The sequence below is a fragment of the Propithecus coquereli genome, unplaced genomic scaffold (assembly GCF_000956105.1).
Source record: "Propithecus coquereli isolate 6110/MARCELLA unplaced genomic scaffold, Pcoq_1.0 Scaffold27, whole genome shotgun sequence".
In the NCBI taxonomy this organism is placed as follows: domain Eukaryota; kingdom Metazoa; phylum Chordata; class Mammalia; order Primates; family Indriidae; genus Propithecus; species Propithecus coquereli.
Window position 1 is genome coordinate 14,714,397 of NW_012148285.1, and position 19,896 is coordinate 14,734,292.

The window sequence follows — 19,896 nt, forward strand, 5'->3', positions numbered from 1 at the left end:
ACTGGCTTTTGTGTTTCCTGGCACATAGTAGGGGGTCGGGACTAGTTTGCTGAATGAATATGTGAACGCGTGAATACGCATTTCCCATTGCTTCTGCCTCAGTGGTGTCCCAAGACAGCAATTCCAGTCGACAAGCATTTCCTGAGCACCTACTGGGTGTCAAGTGTTGTTCCTGCCACCCAGGATCAGGCACAGAGTGGGAAAAGCATTAAAAACAGTTTTGCAACTGCCGGAAACATAACAGACTTGCGTGAAGTGTAGGAAGTCAGATCTGTAGCCATTTAGAGATAGAATAAAATTAACATTGTTTTTGCAAATCTTCAGTGTGGTATAATTTATGCAGCATAAATCAAATCATTTGAAGTGTACAGTTCACCGGTTACTAGTGAACGTACAAAGCTCTGCAGCCACCGCCGTGATTCGATTTTTATTTCCAGTATCCCAAAAAGAAATCTTGTGCCCATTTGTTGTCACTCTGTATTGTCACCCCCAGCCCCAGGCAACCACTCGCCCATTTTCTGTCTCTACAGATTTGCCTGTTCTGGACGTTGCACGTAAATGGAATCATACAATACGTGACCTTTCACATCTGGCTTCTTTCCCCCAGTGACATGTTTTCAAAGTTCATCCATGATACAGCATGTGCCAGAGCTTTGTTCCTTCTTACGGTTGAACGATATCCCATGTCGTGGATATGTCACATTTTGTTTATCCGTTCACCAGTGGATGGACATTTTGGTTGCTTCTACTTTTTGACTGTTATGAATAATGTAAAGTAGCATAATTTTTACCAAAATGGGAAAGAAAAAACGCATGCCATATCATGGATAGGTGGCCCACTACTATTCTGTATAATCTGTATCTTTCCCCCCAAAAAAGTCTTAAAAAGTAGACACGTTAAGTAATGATCCCAAGGAGGTTAATTGCTACAATAGAGAGAACCTTTAGATTCAGGAGCCGGGGCCACCACTAGGCCTTGTGGCACCTTTATAGAATTAGAAAAAGGCACCCCTTTCTCAAGGCACTTTGCCTCCATCTGCTGGAAGATTATTATAATAAATACACAAATCTACAATGATCAATGTGAATAGTTCCCCCTGGAGTTATGCAGTATACAACTTGCACCACTGTCCATGGCAGCCCTGCAGGTGGGGGTACAGTAGAAAGGCCCCTGACTCAGCTCTAGAGAAATGTGGAGCCAGAGAAGATATCGTGGAGGAGGTGATTCCCAAAATGATGTTTCAAATACGGATTAGGGTATATACCCAAAGAATTTAAAACAGGTACTCAAACAAAAACTTGCACATCAATGTTCATAGCAGCACTATTCACAATAGCTAAAAGGTGGAGACAACCCAAATGTCCATCAACAGATGAATGGAGAAACAAAATATGGTCTACATATACAATAGAATATTATTCAACCATGAAAGGAATGAAGTACTGACACCTCATGGGTGAACAACACGGATGAACCTCAGAAACATCATGCTAAGTGAAGGAACCTAGGCACAAAAGACCACACGTGGTACGATTCCATTTATGGGAAATATCTAGAATAGCAAATCCGTAGAGAGAGCAAACCGGTGGCTCCCCGGGATTATGGGGGTGACAGTTCTATTGTGGAGTGATAAAATGTTTTGGAACTAGATAGAGGCGGTAGTCGTGCAATGTTGTGAATGTACTAAATGCCACTGAATTATTCACTCTAAAATGGTTAAATCTGTGTTATGTGAATTTCACGTCAATGAGAAAAAGAAATAAAGAGAATGGATTGGGCGGGAAAAGTGTCGGTGGCGGGTGCCCTGGGCAGAAGAAATAGCCCATGCAAAGTCTGAAAGAGGCGAAACTGCTTTGCATGGAGAGCTCTGCTCTCTAGAATCAGACACACGCTCAGGCTTGTGGAAGGAACCAGACAGAAAGTTCCAGAGTCTCAGAGTTCCTGGTGTTCCATGTGGGTTGGCAAACAGCACCCACACGGGGCCCTTCTTTTGCCCGTAACGAGTGCTCTGTGAGCTTCCCACGGTTGGAGGCGGTGTGTTTCCGATGAGAATGTCCCAGGCCAGAGGTCTCCGGGCAGCGCCCAGCACGGAGCTGCCCTGGCAGCTCCCAAGCCTTCCCCTGGAGCCCGCCCCTTCTCCTGGGGGGCCTGTCAGCATCTGACCCTATAAATCTCTCCTGCTCAAGGGCCAGGCTTCATGAGGCTGCTGGGAAAGGCCTCTTCTCTCCCGGAAGCAGATGGATCAAGATAGCCCATCTGTCCGTCCGTCTCAATATCCTTCCTTAAAATAGTGGCGGTTGTCTGGGCCAGCCCAGGAGGTTCTGTTTCTGCCTGGGTTCTAACCACAGCGTGCCTGGTCCTCTCTCCCTCGATCTTGTACCCTGCCCTGCCTCAATCAGTTTTTATCCTAGGAGGAAGTCCCACCAGCACGAGTGTAGGTTATCTGAGGAAGGCAAAATAACGCATCGGCGAAAAGCATGGTCTTTGTAATCAGGCAGGCCCCAGGTTCAAGTTCCAGCCCGCCATTTACTAGCGGTGTAGCTATATTAGTTGCTGCGGCTGCCGTAACAAATGACCACTATCTTGGGGGCTTAAGACAACAGGAATTTACTCTCCCACAGTTCTGGAGGCCACAGGTTTGAAACCAAGGTGTTGGCAGGGTTGGTCCTCCTGGAGGCCTGGGAAGGGGACTGTCCCGTGCCTACTGGCCGTCTTCTGGTGGCTGCCAGCAATCCTTGGTGTCCTTGCCTTGCGGGGAAATCACTCCAATCTCTGCTGTCTTCTTCACGTGACATTCTCCCCTGTGACTCTAATCTCCCTCTCCTTTCCCCGATAAATAAGGACACCAGTCATTGATTTCGGTCCCACCCTAACCCAGGATGACCTTGTCTCAAGATCTTTACCTTAGTTACATCTGCAAGACCCTTACTCTCAACAAAGTCACGTTCTGAGGTTCTGAGTGGACGTATCTTTCAGGAGCCACGATCCAACCCACCATGGTGACCACAGGCAAGAAGCCACGTTTCTGAGCCTTGCTTTCCTTATCTGTACAACAGAGGTGATGCTGGTGGCGCCCACCTCGGGGGCTGCTGTGAGGATTCGGTGGGTCGCATCAGCTCCGGAGGAGCTCAGAACAGGCCCGGCTGCAGCCAGCATTTGGAGGGACGGGAGCTCTTAGCGGGATTGCGGCTGGGTGGCTATTTTCTCTCTTTTCTAAGCTTTGTGGTCATGACAGTTCCAGCAAGAACAATATATTTTGTTCCAATGACCATTTTGGGGGGATGAGGAAGAGGCTGTATGTGTTCATAGCACAAACATAACCAGAGTAGAAGTAGGTGGGGTGAACGTCAGTCTCTCTCCTGTCCTCGTTCTCGGTCCTTCAGACCGTTGGCCAGGGACAGCCACTGAGGGCAGCGTCCTGAGCAGCTGCACGATATACGCACTGCATACACGAGTGTGTATGTAAACGTGTATGTGTGCATACGTGTACATATATATGCGTGTGTGTGTGCATTTGTGTGTATCCCTCTTTTAAAACAAAACGTTAGCTAGGCTTCTGTTTTTAGCTTACCATGTCTTGGAGATTGCTGCGCATCTGTCTGTGACGCTCTGCCTGCTTTTCAATGGCTGCCTCACGAGTTGTCTCTTGGCCACACCAGAATCGAAACCACAGGATTGACCTCAGTAGCCTTCAGTGGCCGGACTGGTTAAGTGGCTTGTTTCTAGTGTTTTGCTGTTGCAGACGCTCTTGCAGGGAACAACCGTGTGTCTGTCTCCGGACACGTGTTTGGGTGTCTTGGGTGTGTTCTTGAGGGTTTCAGAGCAGCCTGGGAGTCCCTGCGGGGATCAGCGTAGCTGGCCTGGAAGACAGGACTGCGGGGTAAGGCAGGGTCCTGATACCAAGGGAGGACGTGCCCTCCTTCTGCCCCGCACAATCCCGTGGCCTTTGGTCCTGCAGAAGCTTCCCCTGGGCCCTCGGCTCAGAGGTCGGGCTTGCCTGAGATGGGGCCTCCCGCACCCCTGAGCACGGCGCCTGAGGGCAGCTCTGGCCCCTGCTACCAGCTTGATGTGAAAAAGTGAGGAAGACGAACTAAATATCCTTCTGGCTCTTCTGCCTTTGTCCTGAGGATTTGGCTCAGCCAGGCCCCCTGAGCATCCATGTGTGTAAGCTGAGGGAAGAGAGGGAGGATGGGGTGGAAGTGGGCGTGGGATCCACAGAGCCAGCCCAGTCATCTCGCTCTTCGTGCCCTGGGTGGGCCAGATCCTCGCCTTAGGATGTAAATCCCCCCACCTCTACGTATGGTCACTATTGTTCTCTCTGGCCCCCAGTGATACACAGGCATGTGCTCCTTTAGTCCCATCTGTCCCTCTTCCTGTCTGTCCATCCATCCATCCTCCCTCCTATCCATCCTCCCATCCATCCATCCATCATCCTCCCACCCATCCATCCATCCATCCTCCCTCCCATCCATCCATCTACCCATCCATCCATCCATCCTCCCTCCTATCCATCCTCCCATCCATCCATCCATGCATCCTCCCACCCATCCATCCATCCATCCTCCCTCCCATCCATCCATCTACCCATCCTCCCACCCATCCATTTTCCCATCTATCCATCTATCCACTCATCTTCCCACCCATCCATCCACCCACCCATCCATCCTCCCACCCATCCACCCTCTCATCCATCCATCCACCCATTCTCCCAATCATCCATGCATCCTCCCATCCATCTAGCCACCCATGTATCCACCCACCCATCCATCCTTGTATCCATCCAACAAATATAATTGATCACCTACTATCTGCCAGGAGATATGATGTTAAACCAACCCTGGTAAATCTTTGATAAAGTGAGGCTCATGAGGGCTGAACACTGTGATGGCAGAGCTGGAGCCAAGGAGTGGATTTAGGAAATTCTTCCCCCTTTGGCATTGCCCACCAGTGGATACTGTGCTCTGATTTCTCTGTTATTGGCTGATGGTTGAAAGTGTTGGCAGCCACTCCTATGTCCCTCGTAGGACAGGAAATGGGCTCCAGAAGCTGGCTCCACCCTCTGAGGCCACTTTAAGAACAGAAGGTGACTGTAATGTCTGCTTAATCACGTTTCACCTCTCAATGCCATCTGTGTCCTCCAAGTTTCCCTGGAGGTAAGCAACAGAGACCGACTCTGTCATCTAGTAGAGGAAAGGAGTTTGTGGAGGAGCATGGAGGAGCTCACAGATGGAGTGGGAGGACTGGGGAACCAGGCTTGGAGAATGACAGAAAGTGGGGCTGCTCGGGCCCGGGGGCAGGAAGTAGTGACCCTTAGGGCTCCGTCCACCTGCTGTGCTTCCCTGTCCTCCACTGAGCTGGAGGTTTGGCCAGAGAGTCCAACTGATGCAGCCTGGGGCACGTTCTCACCTCTTCACCGGGGTCCAGGGAGCTTGTGGCGCAGCCCACGAAGCTCGTGTGCGACGGCAGGGGCGAGACAGGGAAACCTGCTAAGGGAACACAGGATGCACTTCCTGGAAAAAGAGGGAACAGATGTTGGATTTTCAAAACCCAAAAATGTTCACTATACCATGTTACAGATGAAGAAACTGAGGCATGGAGAAGTTTAAGACTATTTGGCCAAGGCCGCAGGGCTGAGACACACCAAGTGGGACCCCAGTCTGTCTGTGTTCTGTCCATGACTTAATCGGGCAGAATGGGTCTCCCAGGACATCCCCAGAGCCAGTGTGGCTGGCTGCTCACTCACTCCTGGGTGAGTCAGGCTTCAGCGTCTTTTGGGGACTGCCTCTGGGACTTTGCAGTTGCCCTCTTGGCTTTGGTCTTGCCCCCCCGCGCCCTGGGCAATGAGCCCAGCTGGCCCCTCCCCACCCCCCGTGGGGCCAGCGTGCAGGGGCTTGAGAATGGAAGGGCCCTGCGGGAGCTAAGTCCAGACCCTCCGCTCAGAGCTAACTCTAATTCACGCCTCTTTTTGCTTTCCGTTTGCAGACCGAGAGGACCAGTCCATTCTGTGCACGTGAGTGGAGCTGCTTTTTACTCTTTTTACTCTGGAGTCAGGATCCAATCTGCTAAAGAAAGCACCTCTGAGGATCTTTGATTTGTTTACTGTTCCACGTGCCTCGCTCCATACCTGGCACGAAGTAGATGCTCACTAAACATTTGTGATAAACGTCCTTGTGCCGAGGCAGACAAACCTAAACTCTGAATGGTACCTAGTGGCATTTTGTTTACACCTCCCTCCCTTTTTAAAAACTGGCATTTATTGAGCACTTACTGTGTGCTAGGACTTGGACTAAACATTTTGCATGCAGAATCTCATTTAATTGCCTGACAGCTCTGGAAAGGTAGGTGCTATCGCTGTTGTTAGGGAAATTGAGGTTTGTGTTAAGCTATCACCTTAAAATTTCACAATTAGCGAGCCACCAACCACATTGGTGCCATATTTGGTTGCTGTCTCTGTTTCTTTGAAGACCTGGGTATATGGTCAGAAGATATGAACTCAATTTAGAATCATTCAGAGAATCTTCACTATTATATCATATATAAATAGTATATATTTGTTTAATATATATTGTCAATTCATTAACATTGAACTCACAGCCAACAGCTCTGTAACTCATGCCTGAATGACGCTTATTTATCTAAGATATGTTTTCTATGTGATGGATAGCACAGCCTTCTTGCGCTTAGAAACATTAGCTGGCACTTCAGTATGGTGCTTAGGGCACGTTTTCATATACGTGCCGCCGAAGTGGGCACATCTCAGGGGACATTTTAAACGGCAAAATCATTAATAAAAAGCCACAAAAAAATGCAAGAAATTGTGGCACTAAATATACCACGAAAAGGACACTTGTTTACAGTATGACAGCTGAAACTAGAAGGCAAACCGTTGCCTCGTTCAGCCTCAGCTGGGAAGTCGTGCATTGGGTGAATCAAATTTTCCCTGCTCCATGCATTTCCACGAAGTACCATGAGTATTGATTTGGGGGTTACAAATACATTTTAACAAGTCAGCGAATTTACAAATATGGAATCTGTGAATAACAAGGATCAACTGTATATGTGTCTTTGTGTGTGTGTGTGTATGTGTGTGTGTTTAAAGTCTGGAAGCAACTGGAAGTTATAACCAACAGGGATTGGTTAAATAAATATAGCCTTTCCAGGCAGCCCCTACAAAGAGTGAGCTGATCGATACGTGTTCGAATAGAATGCACTTTAGGATGTACGGTTGCGTGGAAAACTTAAATTTAAGTTCAGGCTGGTAGGAACCTAGCCCTGTATATCCCCTAGGAGCAATGGTTCAGTACTCACTAATTCAGTGTCTACGGTGACTTTGCAGAACAAAACAACCCCTCAAATAACAATAATCTCAGAGAGAGAGAGAGAGAGAGAGAGAGAGAGAGACACACACACACACACACACACACACACACACACACATATACAATCACTTTTTAAACCTCTCACTGAAATTTAGCATTGCCTTCTTCAGTTGAAAATACAGGCAACACACCAGCATTAACAGTGTTATCAACATTTAGTAACAGTAACTGGCTTTGCTTTTAGACTTTTGCTCCTACAACTTTCTCTGCACGTTTAGAATCGTGAATGACGAGTTCTAAATTAAGGTGCTAAGAAATGCTAATCGCCACTGTCTCGAAGCCTGCCTTCTGCTTTTCAAAAGTGCTTTTCCAGCTTCCCCCCAAATGTTTCTTACAGCAAATTCTCCAGATCAGAAGGACAGGTTCAGGCAGCCAGTATGTATTGTGTGTCAGCAAGTGCTGGGCACCTGTGAGGCCGCAGGGTCCCGAACAAGACAGATAGGAACTGCAGTGGGGTCATGGGTGCTGGGATGACAGTGACATGTATTGAGAGAAGATAGAGATTTGCGATAAGTTTGGGGCTGATACATGTAGGAAACCGGAAAACGATAAAACAAGGCAATGACGAATTCTCGGGAAGACCAAAATTTGGGCAGGAAGGAAGAATCGTCACAGTGGACCCAGGAGCCCAGCCGTGCACACATTACATCATAACGCAAACCCAGAGCTCATCAAACCAGAATCGCTGCGTGCAATCGAATTGGCTCCTTGGGGAAGGGGGAGAGGACTGAATGGTGGCTGAATTCTCATTTTCCACGGTAGAAATCAGCGTTTGCTGTTTCCTGATGAACAACCAGGAACCAGTGGTGCGATGCTGCCTCGGTATGTGGCGCCACATGCTAAGACCACCTGCTGACTTGGCCTCCTTTGCTTTTGCAGTTTCTAGAGGCCGCCCACGTTCCCTGGCTCGTGGCCCCTCCTCCACGTTCAAACCCTGCAGTGTAGCATCTCCAATCTCTTTCTCCGGCCCTCCTGCCTCCTCTTGCAAGGACCAGGAGCCGTGATTATATTAGGCCCAGATGATGCAAGATCATCTCCTCCATCTCGAGAGCCTTAACTTAGTCACATCTGCGAAGTCCCTTTGCTGTGTAAGCTAACACAGTCACAGGTTGTGCAGATTAGGATGTGGGTGTCTTTGTGCAGCGCCATTTTTCAACTGATCACGGGGCCCTTTGAGCCCCTGTGACGGGCCCATGTGTGAGCCACATGTCATCTCACAGGTGCCCAAATAGCATTGCACAACTAGCATCTGTTGAGTAAATGAATTAGCATGGCAACAGACAGGAGCAGGGAAGAGCAGGCCTTCCAGACAGCTTCCTGGCTTTGTGACCCTGCACAGGTCACTTAACCTCTCTGAGCTAAGCTTATGGAGAGGCTGTAAAGAGGAGGAAGAAGCCACCCCACCCTCATCCCCGACACCCACGCCACCAGCAGGTGCCAGTCCCTCTGTCCAACAGGACTTTCTGTGAGGGTGGCTCTTGGGCACTTGAAATGTGGCCAATGCGCTGAGGAACTGGATTTTTATTTTTAAATTTTAATTAATTTAGATAGCGACCCCCGCCTTGGGCAGTGGGGTCCGGAAATATTTCCACCTCTGTGTGCTCATCTGATTCCACAGCCTCTCCCTGGTTCATGGGCCACTGCAGCAGCCTCCTAACTGAGCTCCCTCTCCCACTGCCCCGTTCATTACGAGAAGATTCATTCATTATTCATCAATAAATATTCATTAGTATGGTGTCATAAACTGTGGGCTCCGGAGCCAAACCTCCTGGGTTTGAATTCCTGCCCCATCACCAACTAGTTGTATGCTTTTGGAAATAAGTCACTTAATTTTTCCAAGCCTCAGTTTCCTCATCTGTAAAATGGGGACAATAAGTGCCCCAGTGGGTTGTTGGAGGGATTAAATGAGTCACTGCACGTGAAGGACTGAGAACAAGGCCCCTGCCCTGCAGTGAGTGCTCTGTGAGGGTCAGCTGTTATCACTATGACCACTTTTTTTTTTAAATCCCTCCTGTAATCCGGTCTCCATCCTGCGATTTTGATGTTCCGGCCACTGGTTCTAAAGCCCCATTCCCCTCCTGAGATTGTTTCCTGCACCCACTAGAATAAAATCCAAGCACCTCACTGTGGCTTGGAAGATTGTGCAGGATCCAGCCCTATGGTTTACGGTGATTTTGTAGAACAGAAAAACCCCTCTGCCCGGAGGAGCCAGAGACACTCTTCAGAATAGAGGCAGTGTTGAACTGGGCTTTGCAGGATGTGTAGGAGTTGAACAGTACCAATGCCAGAGGGCCTTGCCAGTGGCAGGGATGGAAATTGCATGAGGACCAGGGACTGAAGAGTTCTGAGGTTCATCAGAGCCAATTTGGCTTTCCTAGAAAAGGCGCAGACCAGAGGCCGCCATGGACTTGGAAATGGTGTTCAACTCTGGGAGTCGGGACCAACTGCATAATTAGTAAAATTATGCAAAATGAAAGTGGAGAGCCCCTTGTTCAAAAGTTATGAAGAATTTCCAGATGAAACGTCAGCGCATTAAATCAAGCATGGGGGCTCTCCTCAGAGAGGTCCCTGTGCGACGGTACGGGTCGCACACCCACGAAGCCAGCCCTGCTGAGAGCCGAGGGGTTAAGCGCCATTGGGTGGCTCCTTCCAGCCCTGCAGCTGATGGAAAGGACTTGGCGGTGGGTGGGGCAGTTGCAAGGCCAGGAGGACACACGTGGTCGTGAGTCCAGGTCCTCCTTCGGGAAGAGGGAGCAGAAACAGGAAAGGGGGGTTTAGGATGCTCAGACCAGGAAGCCATCTTCACTCCCAAGTTCAAGGGTCGGAAAAGCAAAGACATTAATGTTTCTCGACCAACCCTGAGCACGTCAACCTTCAGACACCCTCGAGCCTGGAGCTCGGGATGTTTTCTTTGGCAGAACCTCCTAGGACGATTTATTTTTATCAGTAAAACTTGGAAACTGTTGAGCCAGGCAGTCCACACAGGGAGGGACAGATTCCCAACGTGCGTGTCCCGCTTCCCCTCGCTGGCAAAGGGGAAGACCAGGGCCCCGACAGGTCATGCCGATGTCTTTGTTGTAAAAGAGAGGGGGTGGGAGAGGCAGAATGCAAGGGTGGAAAAGGAAGAAATTGTCACGGGAAAGGAGAGGTGCGTAGCAGTGATCTGGGGACACTGGGCTGTCGGCAAGAATACTGTATTCTCCACACATTTGCGCGCGCTGCTGCCCTGACTATTGTCTTAGATCTAAATAGGCTCAGCACCACCTACATAGGTGGCTTCCCACACTCAGAATTTTCTTTCCTTCCTCTTGGTCTGATCAAAACCCAGCCCCTTCAATTTGGAGTGAAGTCTATCAGATGTTCTGCCATTAGCCTGCTTGAAGTAATTCATACTAAAGTGTAAATGACTGAGTGTCTTGGCTTATTGATTAAGGCAAGTGAAGAATATACAGAAGAACTCTGATGGAGTGGGGCTGAGACTTCTTTCCACCTTTCCCCTTTGCTCATTTATCAAAATAAAAGGGTAGAAGGCAGAACGTGGGCTCTGGTGTCTAGTGGACCCGAGTTCGAATCCTACTTCTTCTCCATTTCCTATCCATGTGAGTGCAAAAGCAATTGTGACCTGGAGCAATTTACTTCAAACTCTCCGATCCTCACTTTCCCCCAGACAAGTGATGGGGATAATTAAGAACTCCTTCATTAGGTCACTGGGAGGATTAAATAAAAAGATCTGCGAGCCCAGTGCCTAGCACAGAGTAGGCCTTAAACATATATCAATTCTTCTTCCCCTCCCTTCCTCTGGCCTTAGAAAGCAAGTTCCTACAGGGTTGGGCCTGTGTCATGGAACGACTTAGCGAAATGTAGTAAAAACAGTCCTGATTGCATTGGAATCGGAGACCCGAATCTCAATTCTGACTATGCCCTTGCCTCGCTGTGTGACCTAGGGCAAGTTGCCTACCCACTCTGGGCCAGACTACTTCTTTAATAATATGGAGGTAATGACTCCTTCCTTCAGGAATAGGGGCAGGAGGAGGATAAAGGAGATAATACATGTGAAACAAAGAGCCCCTAACCCCAACCACCTGCCAAAAAAAAAAAAGGTCAATTTTCCTCTTTAAAATTAAAAAAAAAACAAACTTTTTTTGGCCTTAATTTTCCCTTTCAGGAAAATGAAGATAATGCCTCCATAGTTCCTGTTTCATAAGCTGCCTGTGAGACCATGTGAAATAATGTGGCCTTTGAGAATAAAGGCCACCGAGAAGGAGGGGACAGCACAGAGGCTGGTGTGAGATGTTTCATTGTTCCTGGCCATCAGACACTCAATTTCTGGACAGTGGGACCTGTAGGATTGGGCCCAGCAATTCAGAGCACATGTTTTTTCTTTCTTTTCTTTTCTTTTCTTTTTTTTTTTAAGCCATGAGCAAAGTTATTAGTGGGACTCTGGCAGAGAAAATTAATTTTTTTATTTCCTAATTAGGAAGAAGAGCGGAGACTGTACTAGCATTGGTGGCACTGGTTCAGCACAGAGAACCTTGAGCCGACCTCGGGTGGACAAATTCTTTTCCAGACTTAAAAAAACTCGTGTCTCTCTTATATTTTAGAATATTAAGGCAGCTCAGAAAATGAGAGTCTAGGCAAAGAAAGGAAATACAAAAAGCAAAACAAACAAAAAGAAGAGGAGAGGACAAGGAAGGAGGGAAGTTTTGGTTGAGGTCCTGTCCTTCCCTTTCACTAGGAGTGGTGGGAGCCAGAGACAGTGTCTGGAACCCTTGGATGAAACAATCCTACCATCACGAGTTCTGGTGGCCAAGAAAGGCAGCTGGCTCAAGAAGGCCATCTTGGTTAAAAAAAAAATCTACCCCTCATATTCTAGGAGTGTATACTCTTTTGATAAGACAAACAATGCTCTGCCTATCTAAGCCTATCAGTCATTCACACGTTAGCAAGAATTACTCCGGCCAGGTTTATCCTTTGATACTTGGCTGAGATCATTAGCCAGCCACGTGATACTCAGGATAGGATTCTCCAGAGGATGAAGGGGCTTGCATCTGCCCGGTGGCCAATGGGATAACCAGTTTTTTCCCCCCATAAGGAGAGTTTCTGAAACTTTTACCTTTGGTCCCCGACCTCTGAGAGGTATTTATGTCTTTCTTTCAAGGCTACCTCTTGCCTAGTCCTTCCATTTCTAACAATGCTAATGATGTCTTAAAAGCAGACAATTCCTAATAAACCTAAGTTTGGACCTTTGTGGGAAAACTCAGGTTTTCTTTTTCACTCTTTTTATCTGAATCCTTTCCTGCATCCTCTTGGGAGAGGAGCAGATTAAGCATGGGACCTGCGTTTGAGGCCCAGCGCAGCCCACTACCAGAGGTATGACCTGGGGCAAGTTAATTCCCCTCTGGGAGCCTCAGTTTCCCCATCTGGGAAATGGCAGTGATGAGCACGGAGTCGTGGAAAGGTAACCGCGGACACCTGCGCAGGTTATTTCCGACGATCACTGTTCCTGTGTCTTTCAGAGGCGAGTCTGGAGCCGGGAAAACAGAAAACACCAAGAAAGTCATCCAGTACCTGGCCGTGGTGGCCTCGTCCCACAAGGGCAAGAAGGACACGAGCATCACGGTGAGTGGCAGGGTCCCCGTCAGCGGCCATGACTTAGCGGACGGGTCTCCGGCTCACGATCTGACCGAGGCACAAACAGAGCGCTGTCGTGAGGACTCGGGCCCCGCGTGTGACCGTCCCCTCCCCTGACAACTCGTGGGAGAGTCGTTTTCCCGCGCGAGCAGCCTGTTTGCGTCCGGGCCGTTCCCGGCCTCCGCCAGAAGCGTCCTCTTGAAGGGCCAGTGTCGGGAGGTGGGGACAAGCCCTCCGCCCCCACGGTGGGATCCTGCGCCACGCCAGGGCTTCTCCGTAGTGGCACTGGTGCTCCTTTGGACCAGATAGATAATTCTCTGTTGTGGGGGGCCACCCTGTGCCCCCCAGGAACATCCCTGGCCCCCACCCATGAGATGCCAATCGCCGCCCCCCCAGTTGTGACAACCACAGACATCTCCAGACGTTGTCAGATGTCGCCTGGGGCGGGGCATTGCCCCCGACCGAGAACCACTCATTTCACCTGGATCTTTGGAAGCTCCTTAGTGTCGAGGTGCCCTTTGGGTTTGCCTGTCCCTCCACGTGTCCCCATCCCCAGGGGTGGGGATGCTGGTGTCGCTCGGCACGTGGGCTTTGGTCCGATACCGTTCAGTAACTATGGACTGAGCACCCGCTAGGGTGGGGGTCCAGGGACGAGTCCGAGAGATGCTGTCATTCTGTTCTCTGAGCCTCCAGACCAGTGGGAAAGAGAGAGAGTCATCAAATAATTCCACAAATAAACAAACGATGACACAGTCTGACTGAGGGCTTGGAGGGGAAAGAAGAGCGGGTTTCTGAGTCATCCCTTCTAGGGCCTGTCCTCCTCCTCCTCCTCCTCCTCCTCCTCTCCTGCCTCAGTCCCGCCTCATCTGTCCCAGAGGAGGGGCAAGCCCTGGGCCGCCAGGACCGGCCAGCACCTCTGTCGCAGGTTTGGGGGCAGGAAGACGGTAGAATGGAGGTCTGGCCACGGCGCGGGGTGTCTCCGGTTCCTGCCATTCCGGTTCTTGTGTCAGACCCTTAGCGGCGACTCTGGGGCAGCCACAGTGGCTGACGTGTCCCAAGGCCCTTGGAGATCTGGGGTGGGCGCTGGTTGCACCTTCAGAGAACGTTCCTTCTTCAAACAAAGGCAGGACACCCGAGGTCCGGCAGTGCAGAACTGTCCCTGGCAAGTTGGTTTCTAGCCGCGGCGCGTGGGAACGATGGCCCCAGAGTTTGTGTGACAGTGAAAATACAGCTTCCCACCGCCTTCCCTTTCCCTAAATAGTCAAAATAGGAGCTAATCCTCGATAATAATGACGAATCTTTATCAAGGGCCTCCTACATGCCTGATTTTTTTTGCTGCCTATGCAGACACTACCTCATCAGACCCCGTTTGCAGGAGCCCACCTGAGAAGTTCAGAAGGGGAGGGAGGGAAAGGAAACAGAACCAAGGGAAAGGAGCTGCTATCCTAGTTATCTGGCTGTTTGGGGGGATAGAAATCACATCTATTCCTCCAGACCTTGATGCGCGTGTGATTGAAATAACACTGACGTTTGTTTTATACCGTATTGTTCAACCACAGCAAGGCCCATCTCTTGCCTACGTGAGTAACTGGGAGTGTTTTCCTGGCGTGTACGGGAGGCACGGAGTGTACTTAGACCTGCATGCTCCTGTTGCACCCACGAGACCGTAGCTGGTGGTAGAACGGGGTAGGCCTCGAGTTTCACAACCCCAATCAGCAGACGCACTGAAATGCCGCCCCGCGGGGGTCTGCCGCCAGGGCAGCACGTGGGGGTGCGTTTGCCACCCACAGGACGCCCGTCGGAGCCCCCAGGGTTGTGCTCCAGCCCAGGAGGGATTTCCCCAGTTCGGAACGAAGCCCCTCACTTTGCCCACCAACGCGCCCACCACCGGCGCCCCCCGACTGCAATGACCCGGAGACATCTGTCGTGTCTGGTTGAGTGTTTTAGGACTGTCAGGCCCCAGAGCTTCCCAGGCTTGATTGACAGTCAGCCGACGGCATGGCTGTGGCATGCCTCCCTCCTCTCTCCCCGCCACCATCCCTAAATTCCTTCCCCCTCCCCTGTCCCCGGTGCACTGGTGTGTGTCCTTGTGCATGCGTGTGCAGTGTTCGTGTGTCTTCTGCATGCCGGTTGCTTGACCCCAAGGCTCCAGAAACAGTCTTGGCATTCGCGATGCACTAGCTTTGGTGGCGCGGTAAGGCCCCAGCTACGCAACGCACGACCTGTCCTGTTCGGACCTCCGCATATGTAAGCTCATCTCTAACGCAGAGCTTGGGGGGCTGGCACGTGGGTCGCAGCCTGGAAGAAGCCCTCAGGGGTCTTCCACGGCTCCTAAAAAGATCACACTCAATCCATCTTAGTTAGACCTGGGGTGACAGTGTTGTCGATCAGAAGAGAATCAGGGTTCTTATTTGGGATCTGCTGCTGCGTGACCTTGGCCGAGTCACTTAACTTCTCTGGGTCGCAGTTTCATCATCCATAAAATGAGGGGCTTGGACCAGGTCCCCATGTTTATTTTTACTTATTTATTTTTTGAGACAGAGTCTTACTCTGTTGCCCAGGCTAGAGTGCCATGGCATCAGCCTAGCTCACAGCAACCTCAAATTCCTGGGCTCAAGCCATCCTCCTGCCTCAGCCTCCCAAGTAGCTGGGACTACAGGCACACAGCACGATGTCCAGCAAATTTTTCTATTTTTAGTAGAGATGGCATCTTGCTTATGCTCAGGCTGGTCTCGAACTCCTGAGCTCAAGTGATCCTCCTGCCTTGGCCTCCCGAAGTGCCAGGATTACAGGTGTGAGCCATCGCGCCCGGCCAAGGTCCCCATGTTTAAAGCTTTCTTTAGAGACTCTTTCGACCCCACCTGCTGGAATCACCATTCTAGAAGAGGGGCCTTTTTTCAGCGGACATGGGGACCCCAAGTCTGTGTTGATGGAAATGGTCCCTTTAGTCTTCTTCCCACTAGCCAAGGAAAGCCCCTGGCTCTTGTCATAAATCTCCACGCGTCTCTGCCGGGGCGGTTCCACCATGGCTGGGATTTCCATGCGGATGAGGCTTTCGCTTCATCTTTCTGCAGGAGCTGCAAAGGAAGAGGGCGTGTGAATAAATAAAAATAGCACTAAATAGTAGCTTCCTGTTTTGTCCCTTTTGACCAGTTACCCTTAATGCCCTCTTGGCGTGCAGAGGAGCAAGGAGAAAGCTGTGCCCACTCTCTTCCCCTCTAGACACTGTCCCCGCTTCTGTCTAGCCCAGCCCAGCTACCTGGGAAACAAAGGCAAGGCAGGGAAGAGAACAAGGAGAAAACCCCCAGAATCCAGCGCTTCCCAGAGGGGGCCCTGGGGCCAGTCCGCAGCCGCCACGTGTCAGGGCTGGCAAAGAGCCGCTCATTCGCTTTCCCGGCTTGACTTACCTCATTGGCCCTTTCCTGCCACGATTAATCATGTGACCGCATTTGTGCAGAGGGGGCCGGTGGGCTGTGTACAGTCTCCGCTGCCTTTAACCTGGTGAATGGAGCTCAGGCAATGTGCTTCGAAGCTTTGTTCTGCAGTCGACGAAAAGGATTCCTGGCGGGTTTTGCGCATTCCTTACTTGTCTTCTAGAGGAGACTTTGGAAAACCAGGCTGAGAAAAGAAAAATTGTAACTTTTAAAAACTGCACTAAAACGATCAGAAGAGGGACTGTAGCGTTTAGCTTGAAGAAGGCTGCTTGTTAAACGTGAGCAGTAGCAGCACCACCATGTACAGCAGGACAGGTTGTGCACTGCACAACTCTGTGGGGGCACTGTTCACTATGATGTAAATGACATCCCAGCATGGTGCAATGCAGTGCCTTTGAGTGGCAGTGACATTGCAGAAGTGAGCAGGCCCTGGTCTTGGAAGAAGTGGCCTTCCTAGCAGGCAGATGTCCTAGCTTTTCTCTTTGGAAATCCTTGGGTAAACCTTGACGTCAGTACAGGGGTCTAAGAGGAGGTAGGAGATAGGAGAGAACCCGTGGGTTAAGGGCAGAGTTTTGTGACAACATCCATCTAAGGCAGAACTGTCGGGACCTGAGTTGCTTTCCCCAATAACTAGATGTGAATGAATTTTAGGGAGAGCTGGAAAAACAGCTACTACAAGCAAATCCGATTCTGGAGGCTTTTGGCAACGCCAAAACTGTCAAGAACGACAACTCCTCACGATTCGTAAGTAGCAAAGCCATGTGGGTTTTCTGGAAAATGTTTGGATCCCATGGTGTCATCTTCTGCCTGGGACTGCAGAGTGTGTGTGTGCAGGGGGACTCTGACCCTGGGGGGATAGATGTGTATGTCACAATAGTGTTTTGCCGCGTCTTCAATCCTGTCTTGACCTTACCATCTTGCAAGACTCCTGCCTTTCATTCCCTCATTCATTCATTCATTCATCTACTATTCAGTCAACAAATATTTACTGAGCACCTAGACACTTATATCCAATACTCATTTATGCAGCAAAGCATGAATTGAGCACCAACTGTGTACCAGACATGTACATCCTCCAACAAATACTTATTAAGCACCTACTGTGTGTAGTCATTCTGGTAGGCATTTTTGCATATACCACTCTCTTGTTGTTTCATTTGCTGAGTTAATTTTTATTAAGCACCTACTGTATACCAGACACCGAACTAAGCTCACAGGATCGTAGTGAATAATTCAGATGTGCCTCCAGCCTTCATGAGGCCTGTGGTTTGGGGGGAGCTGAGAGGCAATGAGACAGGAGGTGTCACCTCCCACATACACTTCCCCAGGCTCCAAGGGCCTCCCCTTTCTGAGCCTAACCGGGGCAGGAGAACTCTGAGAGTGGGTGGTTGATGACACGTAGACGAACATTGTTTTATTGTATAAAAGCAGGTCCCCAACCAACCCTGTGGTCCCCAAGGCCCATTTTTGTAACAAATAATTGGGTAATGTCTCCTTTTCTTGCCTGAAATTAGAGTCACCGATGATATCACCTCCTACACATGTCAGATTAATACAAATCACCATAATGCCCTAACTATAATGTGAAGGAGAAATAAAATAAGGCAATTCATAATAAAAATGTGCATTTGGACATAGCAATGCTCAGGCCACACCAGAAGACAGTAAAAGAGTCTGACACTGACATCTGTCCCCAGAATGGCTGTGACTGTGACAGCTACAGACACGAGGGAAAGGGGGCCTCTGGGGACCGGCGCTGTTGGGGCGGGACTTTCCAGAGTAGCAGCTGACTCAGCGAAGCTCTGAGCCGAAGAAGAATCTCTAGAGTGACACGGAAGTGACATTCTTATATTACAACAACATTTAAAAAACTGTTTTTTGTGCCTTTAAATAAAACAGGGTTAGGATCTAGGCTCAGCTAACTGCAAATAGACTTTCACCTCCATGAATGTCAGAGGGACATCTGAAAGTCACGGGGCAAGTGGACAACGCTTGGTGCCTGGAACTCTCCCGGCCATCACAGGACGCCTCGGGCATCCTTGGCCCCCGTCCACTAAGACGGTAGCCCCCACCATCATGTGACAAGCCAAACGGTCACTCCCACAGATTTTCAAAACCCCCATGGTGGATGTTCTGCCTCCACTGAGAAGCGCTGCATTTGTGTGCTGTGGAAAGTCTCTAGCATGTCATCAACGAGAGCAATTCCTAAAAATGTCCCCCACGCACTGGTACCCCTGTCGTCTTAGGAAGGAGAGAGAGGGATGGCGCCTGGGTCTTGCCCGTGACCGGCGTGCTGTCCCAAATGTGGTTGTCCAAATCATTCTACTGTCTTGCTTCCTGGTGGAGAAAGTCGCAGGCTTTGTCAAGGCCTGAGCAGCCTAGAGGACTGTGTCCGCACAGGCGACCACTCCCCACCACGTATGTCATGGTGGAGAAAAAGCATGCGATGCTTCGTCACCTGTTGGGAAAGTTGGAAAAGGGTCGGTGCCAGCGGACGCAGGGTTGGGCTCTGTCCTCCCTTTCATGGCGCAGCTGAGGCAGGTGGATTGGGCCATCCTCTCGGAGTGGAGGAATCTGCTCAGCTCCGGGGCCAGGGTGTGGCCCAATCCTGCCTGTGGGACATCCTCCCAGGGCCAGCTTGGACAGCAAGGCTCACCGTAGCCACTGTGCATCGCTCCTGTCCCGCAGAGGAGGCTTAGTCCACAGTTGGATGGTAGCGGTGCCGCGTTTGGGGGCAGGGCGGGGGCTGGGGAGGGAGCCCTCCGGCCCCTGAGTGTGGGGAAGCTCGCCTTCTGCTATGGCTGTACCCCTCAGGAGCAATGCCATGTGGGACAAGTCACTCGATCTCTCTCAGCCTCGGTTTTCCCATCTTTAAAATGGGGATGGCCGTGCTCGACTGGAGTCATGGCAAGAGCCAGATGTCACTGATCTGTGAAAGCGTTTTACCAGCCCTTCCGTCGCTGTCAGGTCTGGGGTCGGTTCAGGTCAGCGGATGTTGGTTCTCTCCAACCAGCTGACCTGTGAGGCTCTGCGTGTTTGCAAGAGTCTTTGTTTCCCGCTCAGTGCGCCGTGACGTGCCCCTCCTGACTCCCCTGGCGCGTGGGGTTGCGGGCTAAGGCTGGGCGGCAGCCCATGAACCGTGCTCTCCCATTGGCAGGGCAAATTCATCCGCATCAACTTCGACGTCACCGGTTACATCGTGGGAGCCAACATCGAGACGTGTATCCTTTGAGCCTGGGCCGCACGGGACCACCTCCCCACATCCTCCTGCCCAGGGCTGGGAGCGCCCAAGAGAGGCACAAGAGCCACCCCTCTCTTTCCAGGCTCTTGGGTTCCTTCCAGAAGAAAAAAAAATCTTCCCGTGGTTGTCTTCCCTTACTAGCAAGCATCGTGGTGTGGTGGTTTCACACACATGGACCCTGGGTGTGAACCCCAAACAGCCAACGTTAGA

At 50.4% G+C, this 19,896-nt stretch overlaps 1 protein-coding gene across 1 annotated transcript in view; it reads left to right on the forward strand.

The window, feature by feature from the left end:
• LOC105812997 (myosin-11-like) overlaps positions 1 to 19,677 on the forward strand; it is a 55,562-nt gene extending 35,885 nt beyond the window's left edge. Inside the window, exons 4-8 of the mRNA XM_012647558.1 lie at positions 5,984 to 6,011; positions 12,897 to 12,999; positions 14,571 to 14,591; positions 17,097 to 17,189; positions 19,603 to 19,677. Coding sequence (XP_012503012.1) covers positions 5,984 to 6,011; positions 12,897 to 12,999; positions 14,571 to 14,591; positions 17,097 to 17,189; positions 19,603 to 19,677 — 320 coding nt within the window. The remainder of the gene's footprint in view (positions 1 to 5,983; positions 6,012 to 12,896; positions 13,000 to 14,570; positions 14,592 to 17,096; positions 17,190 to 19,602) is intronic.
• Positions 19,678 to 19,896: the final 219 nt, after the last annotated feature.